Genomic DNA, 17,505 nt, shown 5'->3' with positions numbered 1-17,505 from the left:
ACACACACACACACACACGCACACACACGGCAGTCTTGTCATATTTATACTTACTCACATAACTGGGTCACATCTCCTTGTTTCCATCTCTCTTTCTACTCATCTGTTGGGATCAGTCCATCACGCACACTCCTCCACTTCCTCCATCACTCAACCCCTTTCCTTAATTTTCAACCATTTTTCCATCCATCTCTTATATTGAGGCTGAATTGATTTGAGTAAAAATGACAAATGTTTGTGTGCATATAGAGCAGGAACTATGTCCCAGATTATAGACAAAGGAGTAGTTCAGTGAGCGCAAACACACACATACACACGTGCACACGTGCACACGCACACACGCACACACACATTTTAACATCCAGCTAAGAGCCGGGTCAGGAGGAGCAAGTGAGTCAGTGAAACAAAGCATCTTTGTCTAATGTGATAACTTAAAACGGTTCATCTGACTAGTGTGTGTATTAAACACACGGACACGCACACTTATACACACACACAGACACGCAACAATGAACATGGGTCCTTTGGTGATCAATTAAAAAGTGATTTGCAAACACACCAGACGCACACTGCAGTTGTTATCTGTACATTTAGGAGTGTAACAACACACACACACACACACACACACACACACACACACACACACACACACACACACACACACACACACACACACACACACACACACACACACACACACACACACACACACACACACACACACACACACACACACACACTTACAGTAAACTCCCCAGTAACTGCATCAAAGCCCACATGGATGGTGTGTTCAAAATCAGACGGCAGAGAAATCTCCGGACGTTCCTTTTTCTTATAAGCTGAAAGAAAAACATACAGTAATTTAAGTCTCAGGAAACAGTAATCAACATAAAATGGTGTTTTCAAACCAATTGGTTATGAGTGAATAAAGAAAAGGATTTCTAGTGCTAACTTTGAAAGGCTGCATAAGAGCAGCTGAGATGCTATTTGCAACAATAAGACAATTAAAATTAGTGAAACATAAAGTCCTAAATGCAACTATTAAAAAAGGTACTTGAACAAAAGGGACTAAGAGATCCAGAGATAAATTATGAACAGGAAAAGAGGAATAAGTTGTGGAGCAGACAAAGAGGGGAAGTTCAGGGAAAACACAAGAGAATATTAGGAAATAGAGGCAAGAAAGGAGAAAATAAAAAGGGAAAGAGACGCCATATGTTGGAAACGATGAGAGATGATCCCCTGGGAAATCATAACAGCAGAGCCCCCTGGGACGACTAACAATGATGCAGGACCACCAGCTTCACGCATCATGGGTAATCTGCCCCTGTGTGTGTACAACGAGGTAGTTCGACCAACAAAAATAAGGTTTGTTCCTCTTGAGGCGAACTGTAGCTGGTCTTTGGGAAGGAAAAAAAAAAGCTAGAAAGAAAATATAAAATAAAAAAACAACAGTTTGCTGTTTTACATTGGATTAGGTTCCAGATTGTTTCTTGACTGGGCCCAGTTATCCTCAGCTGGTTTGTACCACACATGTAACCTCCTCATAAAACGGTGAACTGCTGTTTTTACATTTGGGTTTTTGTACCAATGAAACAAACAAGATACAACAAGTTAACCAGTGACCTTTAGAGGAGCTGGAAGGCAGATCTTATTACAGTTGAACGGAGCCAGGCTAGCAGTTTCCTACTGTCTACAGTCTTTATGCTAAGCTAAGCTAAGCTGCTACTGGCTGTAACCGCTTTCTTCAGCATCTGGACGCAAGTCTCAGACTGAGGAAATAAAGAATGGATCGACTATCAGGATGCCTGTAGCCCGACAGTACACACCTCAGCTACAAAAGATGACGAAGATTTTGTGAGATAAAAAAAAAAGAAATATAAAGAAACACCAGATTGTCCCAAATGAAATGCATGAATAATTAGTGGTTATCAGCAGGTTAATCGTTGATTTAGATTTTCATAGAAATGTATGTATCAGCTGGCTGGAGGATGGTCTCTATCCGAACAGTAGCAGTCTCAGCACAGTAGCAGGAGCTGTGTGTGTGAGAGAGAATGTGAGTACATGCATGTATGTATTGTCTAAAGTAGGCCAGCCATGTGATGTGAGACATAAACCAGAGCTGTTATCTCAGCGCTGGTTCCTTAATTTGTGCGTGTACAGTGGTGTAAAATACTCAGTATTTTAAAGTTCATTCATTAATACTTAACCTAAGGTTTGTCTTAACCCCATCTTTTCCCCCTGTGACATTTTCAGACATTCCTAACTCATTTGGTCAAAAAAGTTCATGGAGGACTCCGCCTCCCCCTTTATAGCCTTTTCTGATTGGTCATTGCTGATTGTCTGGTTTCCTTTTTAAGCCTCTTGAGGTTAACATGGTGTGTTAATTATATAAATAAATATAGTTTTTGGTCAGTATCTGTAAAAAAAAAAAATGTTTTCAGTAACTCACTTTGAAATGACAAATAAATAAATAAATTTCAGAAAATAAAAAGCACCATCAGTCAAAACATGCAGTTAATTATTTAAAAAAAAATGTTTTTGACAAAACCAAACATTATACTGTGTGCTGTCATTTTCCTGCCAAATATGATTCACACGTGGAAGTTTTATGATGCGTGAGTAGCGTCTGTCCCTGTTTGAACTCCAAAAGAGCAGCTGTTGGGGTCAAAGGTCAGGGCCAAATGTCAGGCTCCACGAGGGATTAACAAACACCCGACAGCTAATGAGCTGTTAATTACCACCAGTGAACTCAGCTGTACGACAGGAGAGTGTGCTCAGCTAGGTGAGAGTGTGTTTATGATTGACAGCATCACGCGTTTTGTTCAGGTGAGTTTAATTTATAATAAATCAGTATTTTACAATCAGAACCTCTTTTTTCTAAACTAGCTACACTGCAAAGGAAAAATAAATCAAAAGTTTGTCTCTACAGCAAAACAAATTACGAGCTAATGTTCAGAGTAAAACAATCTGTGATTAAGGTTTAACGTGAGGTGGCATTAAATGTTATTATTATATTTCATTATCAAATGTATTAATAACTTACAGGAACTTCTCAATGGTGCCATTTGCCATTTGATATAGGAAATTTCATTATTAGTAGCAGAGTCTGCCTTTTGTTTGATTTTGCAGTAAACAGATAAATCTGTTGCTGTTCTGCTAAATTTATGTTTACTGGCACTTAGTCATTTTTGAAACAGCACTACAATTCACAAATTGTCCAGGTTTCATCAAATTCATATCAGTGGCTGATCCAAGATGTGATGTTTTTATTATTAACCACAGCTAGATCAGTGAACACATTTTAAACCTCCTCAGCGTGTCTGTCTCTATTTTAAAGCCTCCCTCTGTGTATTAGTGTAGTGCAGTTTATATCTGTCTGGCCTTATTGTGTCAAAGCTGCAATCAGAAGCTCTGCATCAGAATCCACTGCACCTATTCTCGTGTTCTTTTAAGTCACTTTAGGAAAATACTGTTTAGCGGCAGCTTTAGAAGAGCAGTGAGGAGGGCCTGTTAATATAGATGTGTATATTCTGAATGTGTGTTAACAGACATGCCTTCGTTTCTAAAGGCCAACTGAGGCTGACAGAGTATCCCGATGAAAGCTGAGGAAAGACGATGTGGAGTCGTGTTTGAAAATCTGTGCCTGAGATGTTCTTAGCTGGCCACTGTACAGAGGCTGTCTCTGCTCAGCGGCCAGCAGCGGCATCATCAACACCAAGAAAAGTAGGACAGAAGATAACTATGACTGTGAACTAGGACACTGATGAAGAAGGGCATGGCTTCTCAGAAAAAAATTGTCCTGGATGAATTATATTTTAATTGCACTTTGTTGGACTTTATTTATAACTTTAAAACTGCTACTAATTTAGGTTTCCCATGAATCAAAAAAAAAGCTCTCAGGTCTCAGTACTCACTCTTATCGCCTCCTCCCGTCAGGATGAATCGGATCGAGCGATCTTTCTTCTTCTTGTCCTCCGGGTTTGGTGGGAGGGGCTTGGAACTGTGGTTGAGTGGGGCGGGGTCCTTGTTGCAGGAGCCAATCATGGTGCTTGTGTTCCTCATGGGTGGAGCTGGGGGCTTGTCCTCGACCTCCCCATTATCGGACATCTTCAGCTCAGCTGCAGCCGGGCCGCTCCTGCACAAAGACACACCAATCACAGAGAGGGAAGGTTAAGGGGCGCGCTGGTGGGTGGCACCGCTACCCCCGCGGTAGTGGTTTGCGCGTTGGTCTCACATACTGAGGTCCCGGGTTTGCAGCCCTGCCAGAGCCGGAAAATCACAACAACAACAACAACAAAGACAGAGACAAGCTTTCTCGAAAATCGCTTACTGCTACTACAGATTTATCAAAAATATATTTACTGACGACACACAAAGTTCTGACAGTATCACTTCCCTGCAGGTGTTTTCAGCAGATACATTATCCTGCACATGGAAATAATAAACCCGAATGAGGAAGCAGCTCGTCTCTGTGTTGGGATGTGATGTTCTGTAAACAGCTGAGACTCAGGGTGTTTCCAGGGCTGCATTGTTCAGTCCAGTAAAATCTGACTCAAGACCAAAACAATCGCTTGGAGACCCTTTAGGTCATCACTGTCACGAACAAATTCTGGAGCAGACCCACATACAAGGCGTGCTCCTAAATGGCTTAGCGTGCTGGGATGCTGATGCATGAAATCAACAGATGGTAACAGCTATAACCAGAGGAAATATCAAGGACTGACCTGGACTAACAATGAACCATGTTTCCTTCCTGACATTTTGGCAGAGTGGAGCTTCTTCAGGACTTTCTTCCTTTTGCTTATGTTAACCACCACATCCACTAATATGAAGCACTGCAAACAACCTATAATTTTGAAAATGCTTTGAGTTATCCTGACTTTTAGTCCCAGCTATGGGTCAAGCTCCATTAGCGCAGGATGCCACCGTTCCACTGTGAAACGCAACAGCAACTTTCTATAGACTCACCAAGCCGAGAAAAACGTCTGACAACATCCCCGCGGTTAGACTTGACAAGGCACCTCTAGAGTTCCAGCAGGCATTACACAACAACATTACACAACGCTTAGTGGCACTGACCAACACACTGATCATAATGTGGAAAACCAATGTCCCTTTAATAAACAATACAAAGATCAGCAACAGAACGTAACTGTTTCAGCATACGTAGATGAACCTCAGTAATCAACCGCCGAGCCAAATGAAAACTACCAGACTCAGTTCTCATTGTGAAATGTATGAACAGTTCACAATATCAGCGGTCGGACCAAGCTGAGTTTTGATCAGCAGCTGTTTGCAGGTGTGTGAAATCATCCTGCTCTTTTACCATAATGTCTTAACTGTGTGAACAAAATACAAATTATTAGACAAGAAAGGACATTTTACCGACAAAGTTCAGGTGAAGATTCAAAATCAATAAAAAATAGCAGAAGCTTTTGACGTCCTACCTTAAAAGAGGCAAACAATCATGTTTACAACTTCAAGTGGATCCAAGAGGAAAACAAAACAAAATCCAGCAATCACTCTGAATGAAGAGAAAACTGTGGATCTGATGGGAGTTGAGACTGAGAGACTGAGGCTCGGTCTGGCTTTTGACCGACACAAACTACCACAGACTGACGTCACAGTCAACAGATGAGTCACACGAGGAAGTGATATGGTGCACAAAAACACACACACACACACACACACACACACACACACACACACACACACACACACACACACACACACACACACACACACACACACACACACACACACACACACACACACACACACACACACACACACACACACACACACACACACATTCTTAAAAGGCAACAAGAAAACTAAAACTAATCCCTAAACACACAAAGAAACAATTGTTCATTGTATCCGATGACACACACAAACACCCAAAGGTAAAGAAGACACATATGTTAATAGCCTCCACACATACAATCACTGTTTAGAGGGAAGTGATCTTGCTTTGTCGTCTGTTGATCTAAAACACACAAACACACACAGCCTAAAAATCTGCTGTAAAACTTACCCTCTTTTAAAAGACCCTGACACTAAAACCATAAATCTTTGTCAATCTTAACACACACACACACACACACACACACACACACACACACACACACACACACACACACACACACACACACACACACACACACACACACACACACACACACACACACACACACACACACACACACACACACACACACACACACACACACACACACACAGTGGTGGTGGTGGTGAGACAGTCCTGTCGGTTTCGGCAGAGTCGTGTTATCAATCAAACCCTCACACATGTCTGCTACATGACAAACACACAGTCACACACGGACAGACACTGAGTGATCTTCTGAAACTGATCACCAGAGGATGAGTAAAGTGAGTTTCACAACAATCAGACAGTTTACCCAGCCAGACAGAAACTCTGTAACAGAATTGGTCTCAAAAAAATCCTGTATTTAAAACAAAAAACAGCAACACATGACACAGCAGGAAATGAACTGACGTGATAAAGCATCATCATACAATATGTAACAGGTCACAATGCCCAAAAAATATGGTAAAAGAACACGCACATCCAGTAGAAACATTTATTAATTCATTCAACGTCGGGTGCTGAATCAACGAAATCTCACAGAGAATGTGAAAAGAGGAGAAGATCCTCTCCTCTCTAATGTGATTTAATGCAACACAATATGACAGGGGAATATAATGAAGCAAGAAAACAGTCAACAGACAGCAAAAGTTAACGAGTGTCTTTAACTTTAGACATTTATTGTCTCCCAGTGAAACAGTCAAATGTGGACGGGCTTTATTTTAATCACAGTTTTAAATCAACCGCCTGACGTGTGATCGGCTGGACCAGAGTTGAGTTTATCACAAGCCGAGCCAGAGATAGAGATCTGTGGAGGTGAGCTGCTCACCGCTTCATCTCTCATTATGATCTCATTAAAAAAAAAGGGAAATTATATAAGTTCATACAGTCCATTTTATCACGATCCAGTTCAGCGTTTCCTGTAAATCTCTGCTCAGCTGTCTGCTTGACTTTACGAGTGAATGTAGACTATGGTGCAGAATGTTTGCTTACATGACATACCTCCGCTTTTGTTAAATGCCCCCAGTGCTGTGTGTTTGATGTGTGTGTGTTTGTATCTGATTTAAGGTCTTTGACATGTACACAACACACAAATCGTCTGTTTACTGTGTGAAGAGACAGACAGGACACACTTCACAGCATCCGACGCCTGTGTCATCACACAACAGCGGTCTCACACACACACATGCACACACACACGGTATTTCTCAGTGTGTATATTTATGACTGTGTTAGCGAATGGTGTGTGTGTGTAACTGGGGGTAACTGTCTGAGTGATAACAAAAAAGCACTGTGTCAGAGACCTTATATGATGTCTAAAATTACTGCACACACACACACACACACACACATAACTACAGTGTCTCGGAGAGTCACAAATTGTCAGCGCTGTCATGTCCGACCCATCCATTTCTTCAGCTGACAACTTCCTTGTTTGCCATCTCCTGGTTTTCATCTTTTTTTTTGTGAATCGTGTCTAATCAGTTTCTCTGACCCACATTACTCTGAATGTTCAGCCAGATAAACGGAGACTCCCTGCAGCTCCGGATCCATTTGTCAGTTAAATCTAACACCCTAATCTGAGCCAGAGTTTAAAGCTGCGTTTACCCATAAGAAGCTGTACCTGAATATTTTCATACACTGCTCTGAGGCGAGATAACATTTTAATTTATTACATTTTGATAATATGCTTTTTTAGTTTTCCGTGTTTCCTCTAGTGTGTTATAGGTTATAAACCTTTTCAAACAATATCCCAAATTAAAATCATGAATCTGAATATGAGCATAATATGTCTCCTTTAAATTTTAGTAATTTACCTTTTAACAGTTTGGGTTAGGGGTTACAACATTAAGACTACAACATCCACATCTCACATACTTCTGCTGCCAAATAAAAAAGGGAAGCAGAAAGCTGCATTGTAGGCGGTGATAAGCGAGAACAACAGGCTGAGGTGGAAAAAACACATTTGAGGATTAATATTTGATCAGGTTTATTTCAGCCGCTATGATCCATTAAAATATACCTGGCTTGATGATTGTGTATCAAGAGAAGACATCCAACAGCTACGACCATGTACGGGTAGCAGAAAGTGGAGGTAAAGTTCAAAAACTAGAAACAAAGCTGAAAGGAAATAAAATCCTCTGCAGAGCTGAGAAACAGTTTTTTCACTTTGAGCAACCCCCTTTTACATTATTTGATCCATAGCTACTATAAATACATTGATTAGTGCAGGTTTAAAATGGAGAATCACCGATCGTATTTCATTCCTCATCACAACTGCTCAGCAGCAGCTGATATCTAATCATCGCTGCTGCGGGGGTCACATCTCTCGGACATGTACTGAGGCTTCATAATGCGTTTCATATCAATGATTCAATGAAACCCATGTACCTGCACTCTTGCCTCTGTCACTCTCACTCTCTCTGTTTGTCATCAATCCACCTCATTCACTCTTTAGTATTTATCTCCATCCCTCTTGATTTTACTACTGCAAAACAAAAGAAACCTGCTTGTAAAACCATTTGTGTAAACATTTACAAAATGTACATCTATACAGACAGATATAGATGTGTACAGGTGTACAAAGACTTACATTATGTGCACACATACACACACACACACACACACACACATCTCAAGACATAGTTGCACTTTGAAGTCAGCACTTCCTGGAAACGCCTTGTCAGCCCCAGCAGCCACGTTTACTGGAAGAAGACTTCACTCACACAAAGAGAGAACCATCCCTGCATACATTAAAAGGCTCCGAAACACACACACACACACACACACACACACACACACACACACACACACACACACACACACACACACACACACACACACACACACACACACACACACACACACACACACACACACACACACACACACACACACACACACACACACACACACACACACACAGTGGTGGTGGTGAGACAGTCCTGTCGGTTTCGGCAGAGTCGTGTTATCAATCAAACCCTCTTCCACTGTCTCTCTTTTACTAGTAAAGAATTTTACTAGAATTAATATCTGAAATGCTTGTCACGCCATCATTGGTTTGGCGATGTATGTGTGTGAGCAGGTTCTTTAGCTGACCCAGTTTTTAAAGCTCCAATTCATCTAGTTTTATCTGATACACTCATCACCTGCAACTGGTCGACACTCTTATTATTAAGTTTTTATGATGCATCCTGTAGGCCACGTGTTTCCCATTTTTAATTCTTTCATGGTATTTGTCTTCTTCTCATTTTCAAAATGAATTAGTGTTAAGCTCTTTCCTAAGGGCACTACTGAGTCATATGATTTAATTTAATGTGAATTAGGCCGGAACTGTGCTAAAAGAGAAAACATAACAAACATTATTACAAGTATAAAAAAACAGAGACATAATAACCGTCTGATGTCTTTTGTGTACATTTGCCAACATACAGTAAGAAGAAGTATGTTCCAGTCTGGAGGTGGATTGAATACTTTTACAAGATGTAAAAAGAAAAGTGTGTAAAAGGGAACATAGGAGACAGACTACAGACCTCCTCCTCTCTTCTCACAACGTGTGATGTTCGACTATTTATCAATACAGACCATTAACCGACTAATATATTGATAATTGATACGAGTGCCCAATTGTTTTTTTCATTCAGCCGCTAAGATGTGACAATTACACATAAAGAATGGCGTGGGGGTTTGAACAGTTGGTCAGGAGGGGATCACTTCAGGCTCTTTAGGAAACTCTAGTGGATAAACAGATAATTTGATTATGATAATAATTAATAGTCGCAGCCCTAGACTGGAGAGTGTTACAACATGTCTGGACTTGAAAAATAAAAATGTGCTTCATTGAATGTGCATACAGATTTTTGTTCAATTTCACAAGGATTCAATCCGGCAACAGTGTTATTTATTACACACACACCAAGCTGGTTCCCTATCTGCCTCCGTCCTTTTCAACGTTTAGCTGAGCTAACAGACCCAGCAGGGGGGGATCCACCCCACAACCAGGGGAGCTCAGTGTTTCTGGGCATGAAGAGGCCACAGAGCCTTCACCTGCTCCTGGAGCTCCCAGTGTTACACCACATACACTCAGCAAATGATTAGGGACGCCACTGTGTGTGCGTGTGCTGCCGGGTAAGAGATTAATAAGAGACATAAACAGGAGGACACAAAAAAAGAGAGACAGGGACACATGGAAGAAGAGATGGAGACATTAGTGAAGCCTGCTGGCCAAAAAGACAACAAAAAAAGGAAAGAGTGATAAAACAAGAGTCAACTGCATCTGATTCTTTCTGAACACCGAAACCCTCGTCACAGAAGAGAGACTGAACAGGTTTGAGTGAACGAGACAAAGAAAAACCAGACACAGAGAGAGAGAGAGAGAGAGATTGACAGTGAAGAGATCAGATTTAGTCTCGCCTGTCTGGAGTCAATTCCAACATTGTGTTGCCGAGGTAATGAGACACACCCCAAGGCCCAGACTTCAAATGTATATTTTAACATATTTTACAGACCACACTTGACAGAATGCACACGCATACATATATATGGAAACGAGCAAATCCCCATGCAGGCGACACGACCTCACACAGAATCCATTCTCAAGTGTAAATGCAAGTGCACACACACACACACACACTTCTCAACCACACCCATTATAATTTGGGTCTTTGAAGTTCCAGCCTCGGGAGAGTCCCTGGTTCATACTGTACATCCTGACTGTTCTTCTTTATTCAAGAACTGTCATATTGTCTAAGGGGCCTTGAGATAGTGTCTTGTTACAAATAAAAACTGAACAATCAACAATGAAAGCACTGTATACTACTGTGTATGTATCAAAAAATCTTATTACACACATTACACACACGCACACACACACACACACAAACACACACACACACACACACACACACACACACACACACACACACACACACACACACACACACACACACACACACACACACACACACACACACACACACACACACACACACACACACACACACACACACACACACACACACACACACACACACACACACACACACACACGTTTACAGTATGTTGACTCAGTCCCAAAGAAAACATCCTGCTGCCAGAAATATTCACCAAATGTAGATTAATCAACTGCTGAAAATGGCCTTGAAAGGCTTTTGTCAGGTGGCAATCTGTGTGTGTTTGTGTGTGTGTGTGTGTGTGTGTGTGTGTGTGTGTGTGTGTGTGTGTGTGTGTGTAGTCGCGTGTGGTAAAGACACAGATGGTAATTTTGAGGAGGAGGATGTGGCCAAACATAAAATAAAGGATAGATGAGGGGAAAGAAGAGGAGAAGGGGGATGGTGATTACCACTGCACCTTATTCAGTGAATCATTTGTATTTGTTTTATGTACTCGCATGATTCTTGCACTTTTTGGGTAACATCTTCATGGATGAATGCACTTATTGTAAGTCGCTTTGGACTAAATCAACAGCTAAAGGAATGCAAAGAAACGTAATCTAGTCATGATGTGAAAGCCTGAGACTGAAGAGGCTGACTTACTTGGCACCATCATTTTTTGAATGCAGTTGTGTTGCTTTGTAAGTGTTAGTTTAAAGAAAAATTCATTCATTTTCCCTATGGTTTTACAGATAAAAGCAACCTGATCCGAATCTGAGGGGTATGATAAACTAGCTGTCCGTCTGCATGTGTGTTTGTGAGCAGCACATTGATTATGCAGGTTATTGTAAGCAAGGCATCCCATCCCAGAAGAACCCCTCCCACACACTTACACAGACACACCCAGGGACAACCTGCTCCTTACAACCATCTGTCCAGCCCTGCTTTGGCATATTGCCTCCAGGGATACAGTGAGACCACTGTGTGTGTGTTTGTGTGTGTGTGTGTGTGTGTGTGTGTGTGTGTGTGTGTGTGTTGATCTGTGCTAAAATAACATACATAACCAATTTGATATTCTACCTACTGAGATCGTTTGGACAATCTGCTCTGCACAGTCCTCTGATCATTTACATTTCCAAAATGATTCAGTGTGTCAGGAGGGAGGGTGGAGGGAGGAGAAAGGACTAATCATAGGGTTGGCAGTTCGGTCACCACCAGCTCCTCCCTGCCACATGCTGAAGTGTCCTTAGGCAGGAGCAGGACACTCACTGCGTTTACATTAACTGCAAGTAACCAGGTTACTCAGAGAAATCCGGTCATGCAGGTCATCAGGAAACACGTCAACATGACATGTAGTAACCTAGTTACTGTAAATCGATTTATACATGCAGGAGACCCATAATCACATTTCTCCTCCACCTCAGAATTATTTGGGTAGAATGGTTCATTTAATTTTAAACGTAGAGTAATAGAAGACGCTGCTTCCCGGCCTTATTTTTTTTGTTTGTCTCTGCGTCAGAGAAAATTGAAAGTGCAGCGTGAGAGACAGGCCGAAACAACTGAGCTCCTTTTTTTCATGGCGCCGACTGTCTGAATTCAATAAATACTCAAATGTTAAGCAGTGGAAAGTTATTTTCTCATTTAGATTTTTCTACCGACCAATTTGTGTTGCAGCTAAAGTCTGCCTTGAGTCTAACTTATTGTAAGTACAAGGATACAAAGGATCTCTTCTTTAATCCAGCCACTCCATTCCAACACTTGGAGAAATATGATTAGAAACTCCCTTCCACCTCCCAGCACCTTGCACGGTAGCTCACTGCCATCTTCACAAAAAAAAATCATATAACATTTTTGACACAAAATTATAATTCACGATCCAAATTGCGATGCTTCTTCCCAATTTTGAAATGTGCTGTAGATAAATATAGAAATATTCACGACAGCGTCTGCTAGCAGATCATACCATAGTTTCAAAGTTTGCACTTGTCCGCAGCTTTGAACGACAGCGTATCTTCAAATATTATGTGATCTCCGAAAAAAGTATAGTAGTAAAGACGAGGCGAGTGTGAGGAGAAGGAGGTCACTGACCACCATAACCTTTCAGTGATGCTGAAACGTCTGACCTGGCTGGAGAGATAACCCATTAAATGAGTAGATACTGGTCCTTCCAAAACCTTCACTGGTCCACTGGACAAACTGGGACTCAATCATGACCCCAGCTGCCAAACTGCACCAGTGTCACTGCCTCAGTCATTTCTTCCTAGTTAATATTGCATTAATGACGCAACTCTGATTTACATCAGAAACACCAAATCATAACTGACACATTTAAAACTTCCAAAGCCGTTTCTTTGGGTTAAGTATGACACGCAACATCCTTATTTATTTAAAACACACGCTATACTCCGAGTGCTGCAAGTGACAAAAGATTTCTGTTGCGCAGAGGAAACTGCTGCCTCTTCCATTCAGCTTGTCTAATTCAATACATCAAAAGTGAAGATGAATCCAGCTCGCGTCTGTTTCCTCTCCATCTCCTTCTCCATCTACTAAACCAGCAGTCCTGCCAGATGAACCCCTCCCTCTCATCTCAAATCAAAAAAATCCTGGGTGTGATTATATTTCTATTCTTTACGGGCAAAGATTAATTATTAAACTCCACTAAGCAAGGTCTGATTTTGTGCAGAAAAGCCAGCAGCTATTAGCTCAGACAAATAAAATCATAAAGCTTTAACTGTTGGAGAGGGAAATTATCTTGTCACAAACTAGTCCTCCGGGCTGGACCTGAACAGGAAGCATAATCTACTCTAATATCCAACAGAGCATGGCAAAGTATGGAAGAACAATATGAAAACTGAGCACGTACATTTTCAAACCAAAATTTTAATCAGCTTAAATGTGCGAATTTGATTTTCTTCGACTTACATGGTAGTGAATTCACAGATCACAGAGATTATCATCAATGATGAAGACGATTGATAGATTTCTACGAAAATATCGTCAACAGGCTTCCTGTGTGTGACAACAAACACATACACAACAAAATCCGATAAAGAGCTAGCGTGCGTACACACACACACAAAAAGCTCTACATAATCAATACTGACATAAACTACAAGGTCACATTAAGCCCCCCAACTGTGAGACCTGATGTTTCAGCTCTGTACTGAACTTAAGACCCAACACACACACACACACACGTAAAAAAAAAGAATCTTAAAAATGTATAAATTCACATGGAAACATCATTTAATAATAATGCAATGATTAATCAATAAGCAGTTAATTGCCATGATTAATACATGTATTAACCAACAACATAGAAGAAGAGGGCGGTGCAGTGTTACATACCAGAAAATGCATTGTGGTTTTGGAGTGGTGTTGGAGAGATGGAGTTAACAAATGTATGTGTGTAGTCACCAGCCGTGACACCCACACCCACACCCACACACATATACACACACACACACACACACACACACACACACACTGAGGCAAAAAAAAAAAGTACCGGTAGAGGAGCTATTTTAGGAAACGGTCGATTTGGTCGCTTTTACCACATATGACATAGTTCATTGTATGAGTTGGCGGACTTGTTGTGTGGCCGTCGTGGGTATAGTCATTTGAAAATATTTATAGCCGGACTTTTGTGTTTTGTTCTGTACCACACTTAACAGATGTGGTCTTGGTAACTGACAGAATATATTGTGACACAAGCATAAAAGAATAAAAATAAAAACTGGGGCAGAGTGTGAATGTAAACTCTGTTTAAAGTGATTTTTCAGAACAGCAGAGAGCAGGAGGAAATAAAGAGCAGGGGGAAGCATTGTAAAAGTCCTTAATGATTTATCAACTATGCCTCACCAACTCTCTTTCCTTCCGTGTTAATAGCAAAGGTCTGAATCAGCAGCTGTCATTGGTCAGCGGTGACTCACTGCCTGAAGTTGATTAGTCATTTAAAGAAGATCTTACTGGCTTTACTGGACAAGAAAAGGTAGAGCTAGAAGACCTGGAAACGTCCACTGAAGGAGGAAGGAAGCAATAGAAAAGGGCAGAATAAACAAAAGTTTATGCACGAAATTAACAACAATTAGCAACAGCTGATATGACCACAGTAGAATAGAGTAAAGAAAAGATTTGGAACTAGATCAGCTTTATTCCAACAGATACTGATCCACTAAAATATGCAAGTTGACTGCAATGCCGATATTTAGCATCTGCTCGGGGAGGAAGAAGAATGACAAATATCCAGAACAAGATATGAGGAAAGTTACACAGAGACCAGTCAACAGGGAAAAGATATACAACTGAAAAAAAATCAGAGGAAGAAGGGGTGGAGAAAGTGGAGACAGCCTCTCAATGCAGCGTCAAGCATCCAATGCAATCCCAGGGTGCTCTGCAGAGCTTTAAGTGGTGAGTACATCCTCCATGTTGATAGGTTTAACACACACACACACACACACACACACACACACACACACACACACACACACACACACACACACACACACACACACACACACACACACACACACACACACACACACACACACACACACACACACACACACACACACACACACACACACACACACACACACACACACACACACCAGAAATACAGTCAGTAAGATGGATACACACTCTGCATTGTACCATGACTAAAATCTACACACAAGTGGCAGTTAGAAAAAGCATTATTACGAGCCATAAACATGATGGATGCTTCATAAAGTATACAGCGCAAACACACGCGCACACACACACCCACAAGCACACTGCAGTGGAGATAAATCAGTTGTGGCATCCAATAGATTGCAGTCGAGCGGAAGAAGGTTCTTACAGTCTCTTTAATACAAAGCTGCAGGACACTGTGTGTGTGTGTGTGTGTGTGTGTGTTTACAACTGGACGTCAAGTGTCTTCTCTCCTCCTTTGGTCTTTTTCTACAGATGAAACTCCCTCAAAAAAGGCAGCTGTCTCCGTCTTTGTCCCTTAAAAGCTCCTGTGTTGAGCAGCTACTTTCTCATTGTCATCTCCCTCTGTCTGCTGCTGCACAGATCAAAGTTTGGTCTCTAAACCATCAACGGGTCAATGCCACAATTAAGTCCAAGACTTTAATTACTGTAAACAACAATAGACCAGCCCCGAGGAGTTTGTTGACCTCTATCAAACATTTAAAGTCCGAAGACAGCAATGTTTAGAGGTGTGGTTGTGTGAATCACACGATTTCCAGTCCTTACTGAGGGTTTGATATTGGGAGTTTTCTCTGAAATACATGGAGGATGTTGAGAGAGCGTATATAAGGTGATGGAAATCTGTATTTAAAAAAAGAAAGAAAGATCCTGGTTTCTTCAAAATAAAACTTCACCGTCTCTCTTCATGTAAATCAAAAACTTCAAAACTGGCATGACAGCTAGCTGAGGCATAAGGAAATATTAAGGATAAAAAGTAATTTGCAAAACTTCATTTTCACTTTTTAACCCCTGACAGCAGCAGAGCCGTCTGTCTCGCCGTTTTTTGTCACGATGGTATTTGTTGTCTTTGCCTTGTCACATCAGCCCTCACTCCGTTTAATTTATCTGGAGAGTTTTCTGCTTACAGCTATACATCGCGTGTGTGCGGAGGAAGGGAGGAATTCAACAACAAATAAGAAAAAGGACTGAATGAAAGTAAGAATAAAAAGGGAAAATCCGACCGGTCTAAGGGATCCAACAATGGAGCGAGCAAGAAGAGAAGAGAGCGACACAAAAGGGAAAGTAAAACAGAGACTGACAGAGACCGGTGAAACACCGGGAGCGAGAGACATAGTGAGAGAACACAAAATAGGAAGAGAGAGAGAGAGAGAGACACAAAAAGAAAAGAGAGGGAAAGGGGCGAGTGGGGGCCAGAGGAAAATAAAGAGGGAGGGATCAAAGAATAGAAAAGAAAGCGGAGTAGCAACACGAGTCCACTGGAATTTAGACAAGAGCATTTTTCACTGGGAAAACTGTCTGAGAGTTCGACCCCCCCCCCCCCCCCCTCGCTCTCTGTTCTCTACTGAACCCCTCTCGCCCTCCCTCCCTCCCTCCCCTCCACTGCTCTCTGAACCTCGTCTCTCCTTCTGCCCCTTCATCAGCCTGTTCACACCAAGAGTGATCACAGCAAACAAAGCCCATTTGAGATGTGGAGAGAATAGAGTCTTTATTGTCATTGTACATTTTTGATTCTAGTTTCATTACCAGTGCGGATATTAAAGTTAGGTAAAGAGACCGAAGCAATGCTGTTCTGCCTCAGAAATAAACGCGTCCACGCTTCTTGTAGCGTTAATTAGTGTATATGTGTTTTACATAACACATACATTTACAGTATTGTGTGTGTGTGTGTGTGTGTGCGTGTGATCTTGTGTCTTCAGGGCTGGGCAGCCCTCTGGGACTCACATTACACACACTCAAAATCCGTCAGTGTCATGTTACACCCACCTACAAGCAGTGATACACCTGTCCCAAAGGTGTACACACACACACACACACACACACACACACACACAC

At 41.5% G+C, this 17,505-nt stretch overlaps 1 protein-coding gene across 4 annotated transcripts in view; it reads right to left on the bottom strand.

Annotated features, from left to right (window-relative positions):
• pak1 (p21 protein (Cdc42/Rac)-activated kinase 1) overlaps positions 1–17,505 on the bottom strand; it is a 44,424-nt gene that overhangs the window by 14,037 nt on the left and 12,882 nt on the right. For 3 of the 4 annotated variants that reach the window (XM_035623388.2, XM_035623386.2, XM_035623389.2), the window contains 2 exons: positions 3,915–4,135; positions 745–839 (listed from right to left, as the gene is read on the bottom strand). In XM_035623388.2, the coding sequence (XP_035479281.1) occupies positions 745–839; positions 3,915–4,107 (288 nt within the window). In that variant the 5' untranslated portion in view covers positions 4,108–4,135. Of the gene's footprint in view, positions 1–744; positions 840–3,914; positions 4,136–5,447; positions 5,605–17,505 lie in introns of those variants that run through there. The other variant, XM_035623387.2, reaches the window with a different exon arrangement.

Source organism: Scophthalmus maximus, chromosome 11, assembly GCF_022379125.1.
Source record: "Scophthalmus maximus strain ysfricsl-2021 chromosome 11, ASM2237912v1, whole genome shotgun sequence".
Taxonomy (NCBI): domain Eukaryota; kingdom Metazoa; phylum Chordata; class Actinopteri; order Pleuronectiformes; family Scophthalmidae; genus Scophthalmus; species Scophthalmus maximus.
Note: the sequence above shows the minus strand (reverse complement) of the source record. Positions and strands in the feature narration are given on the sequence as shown.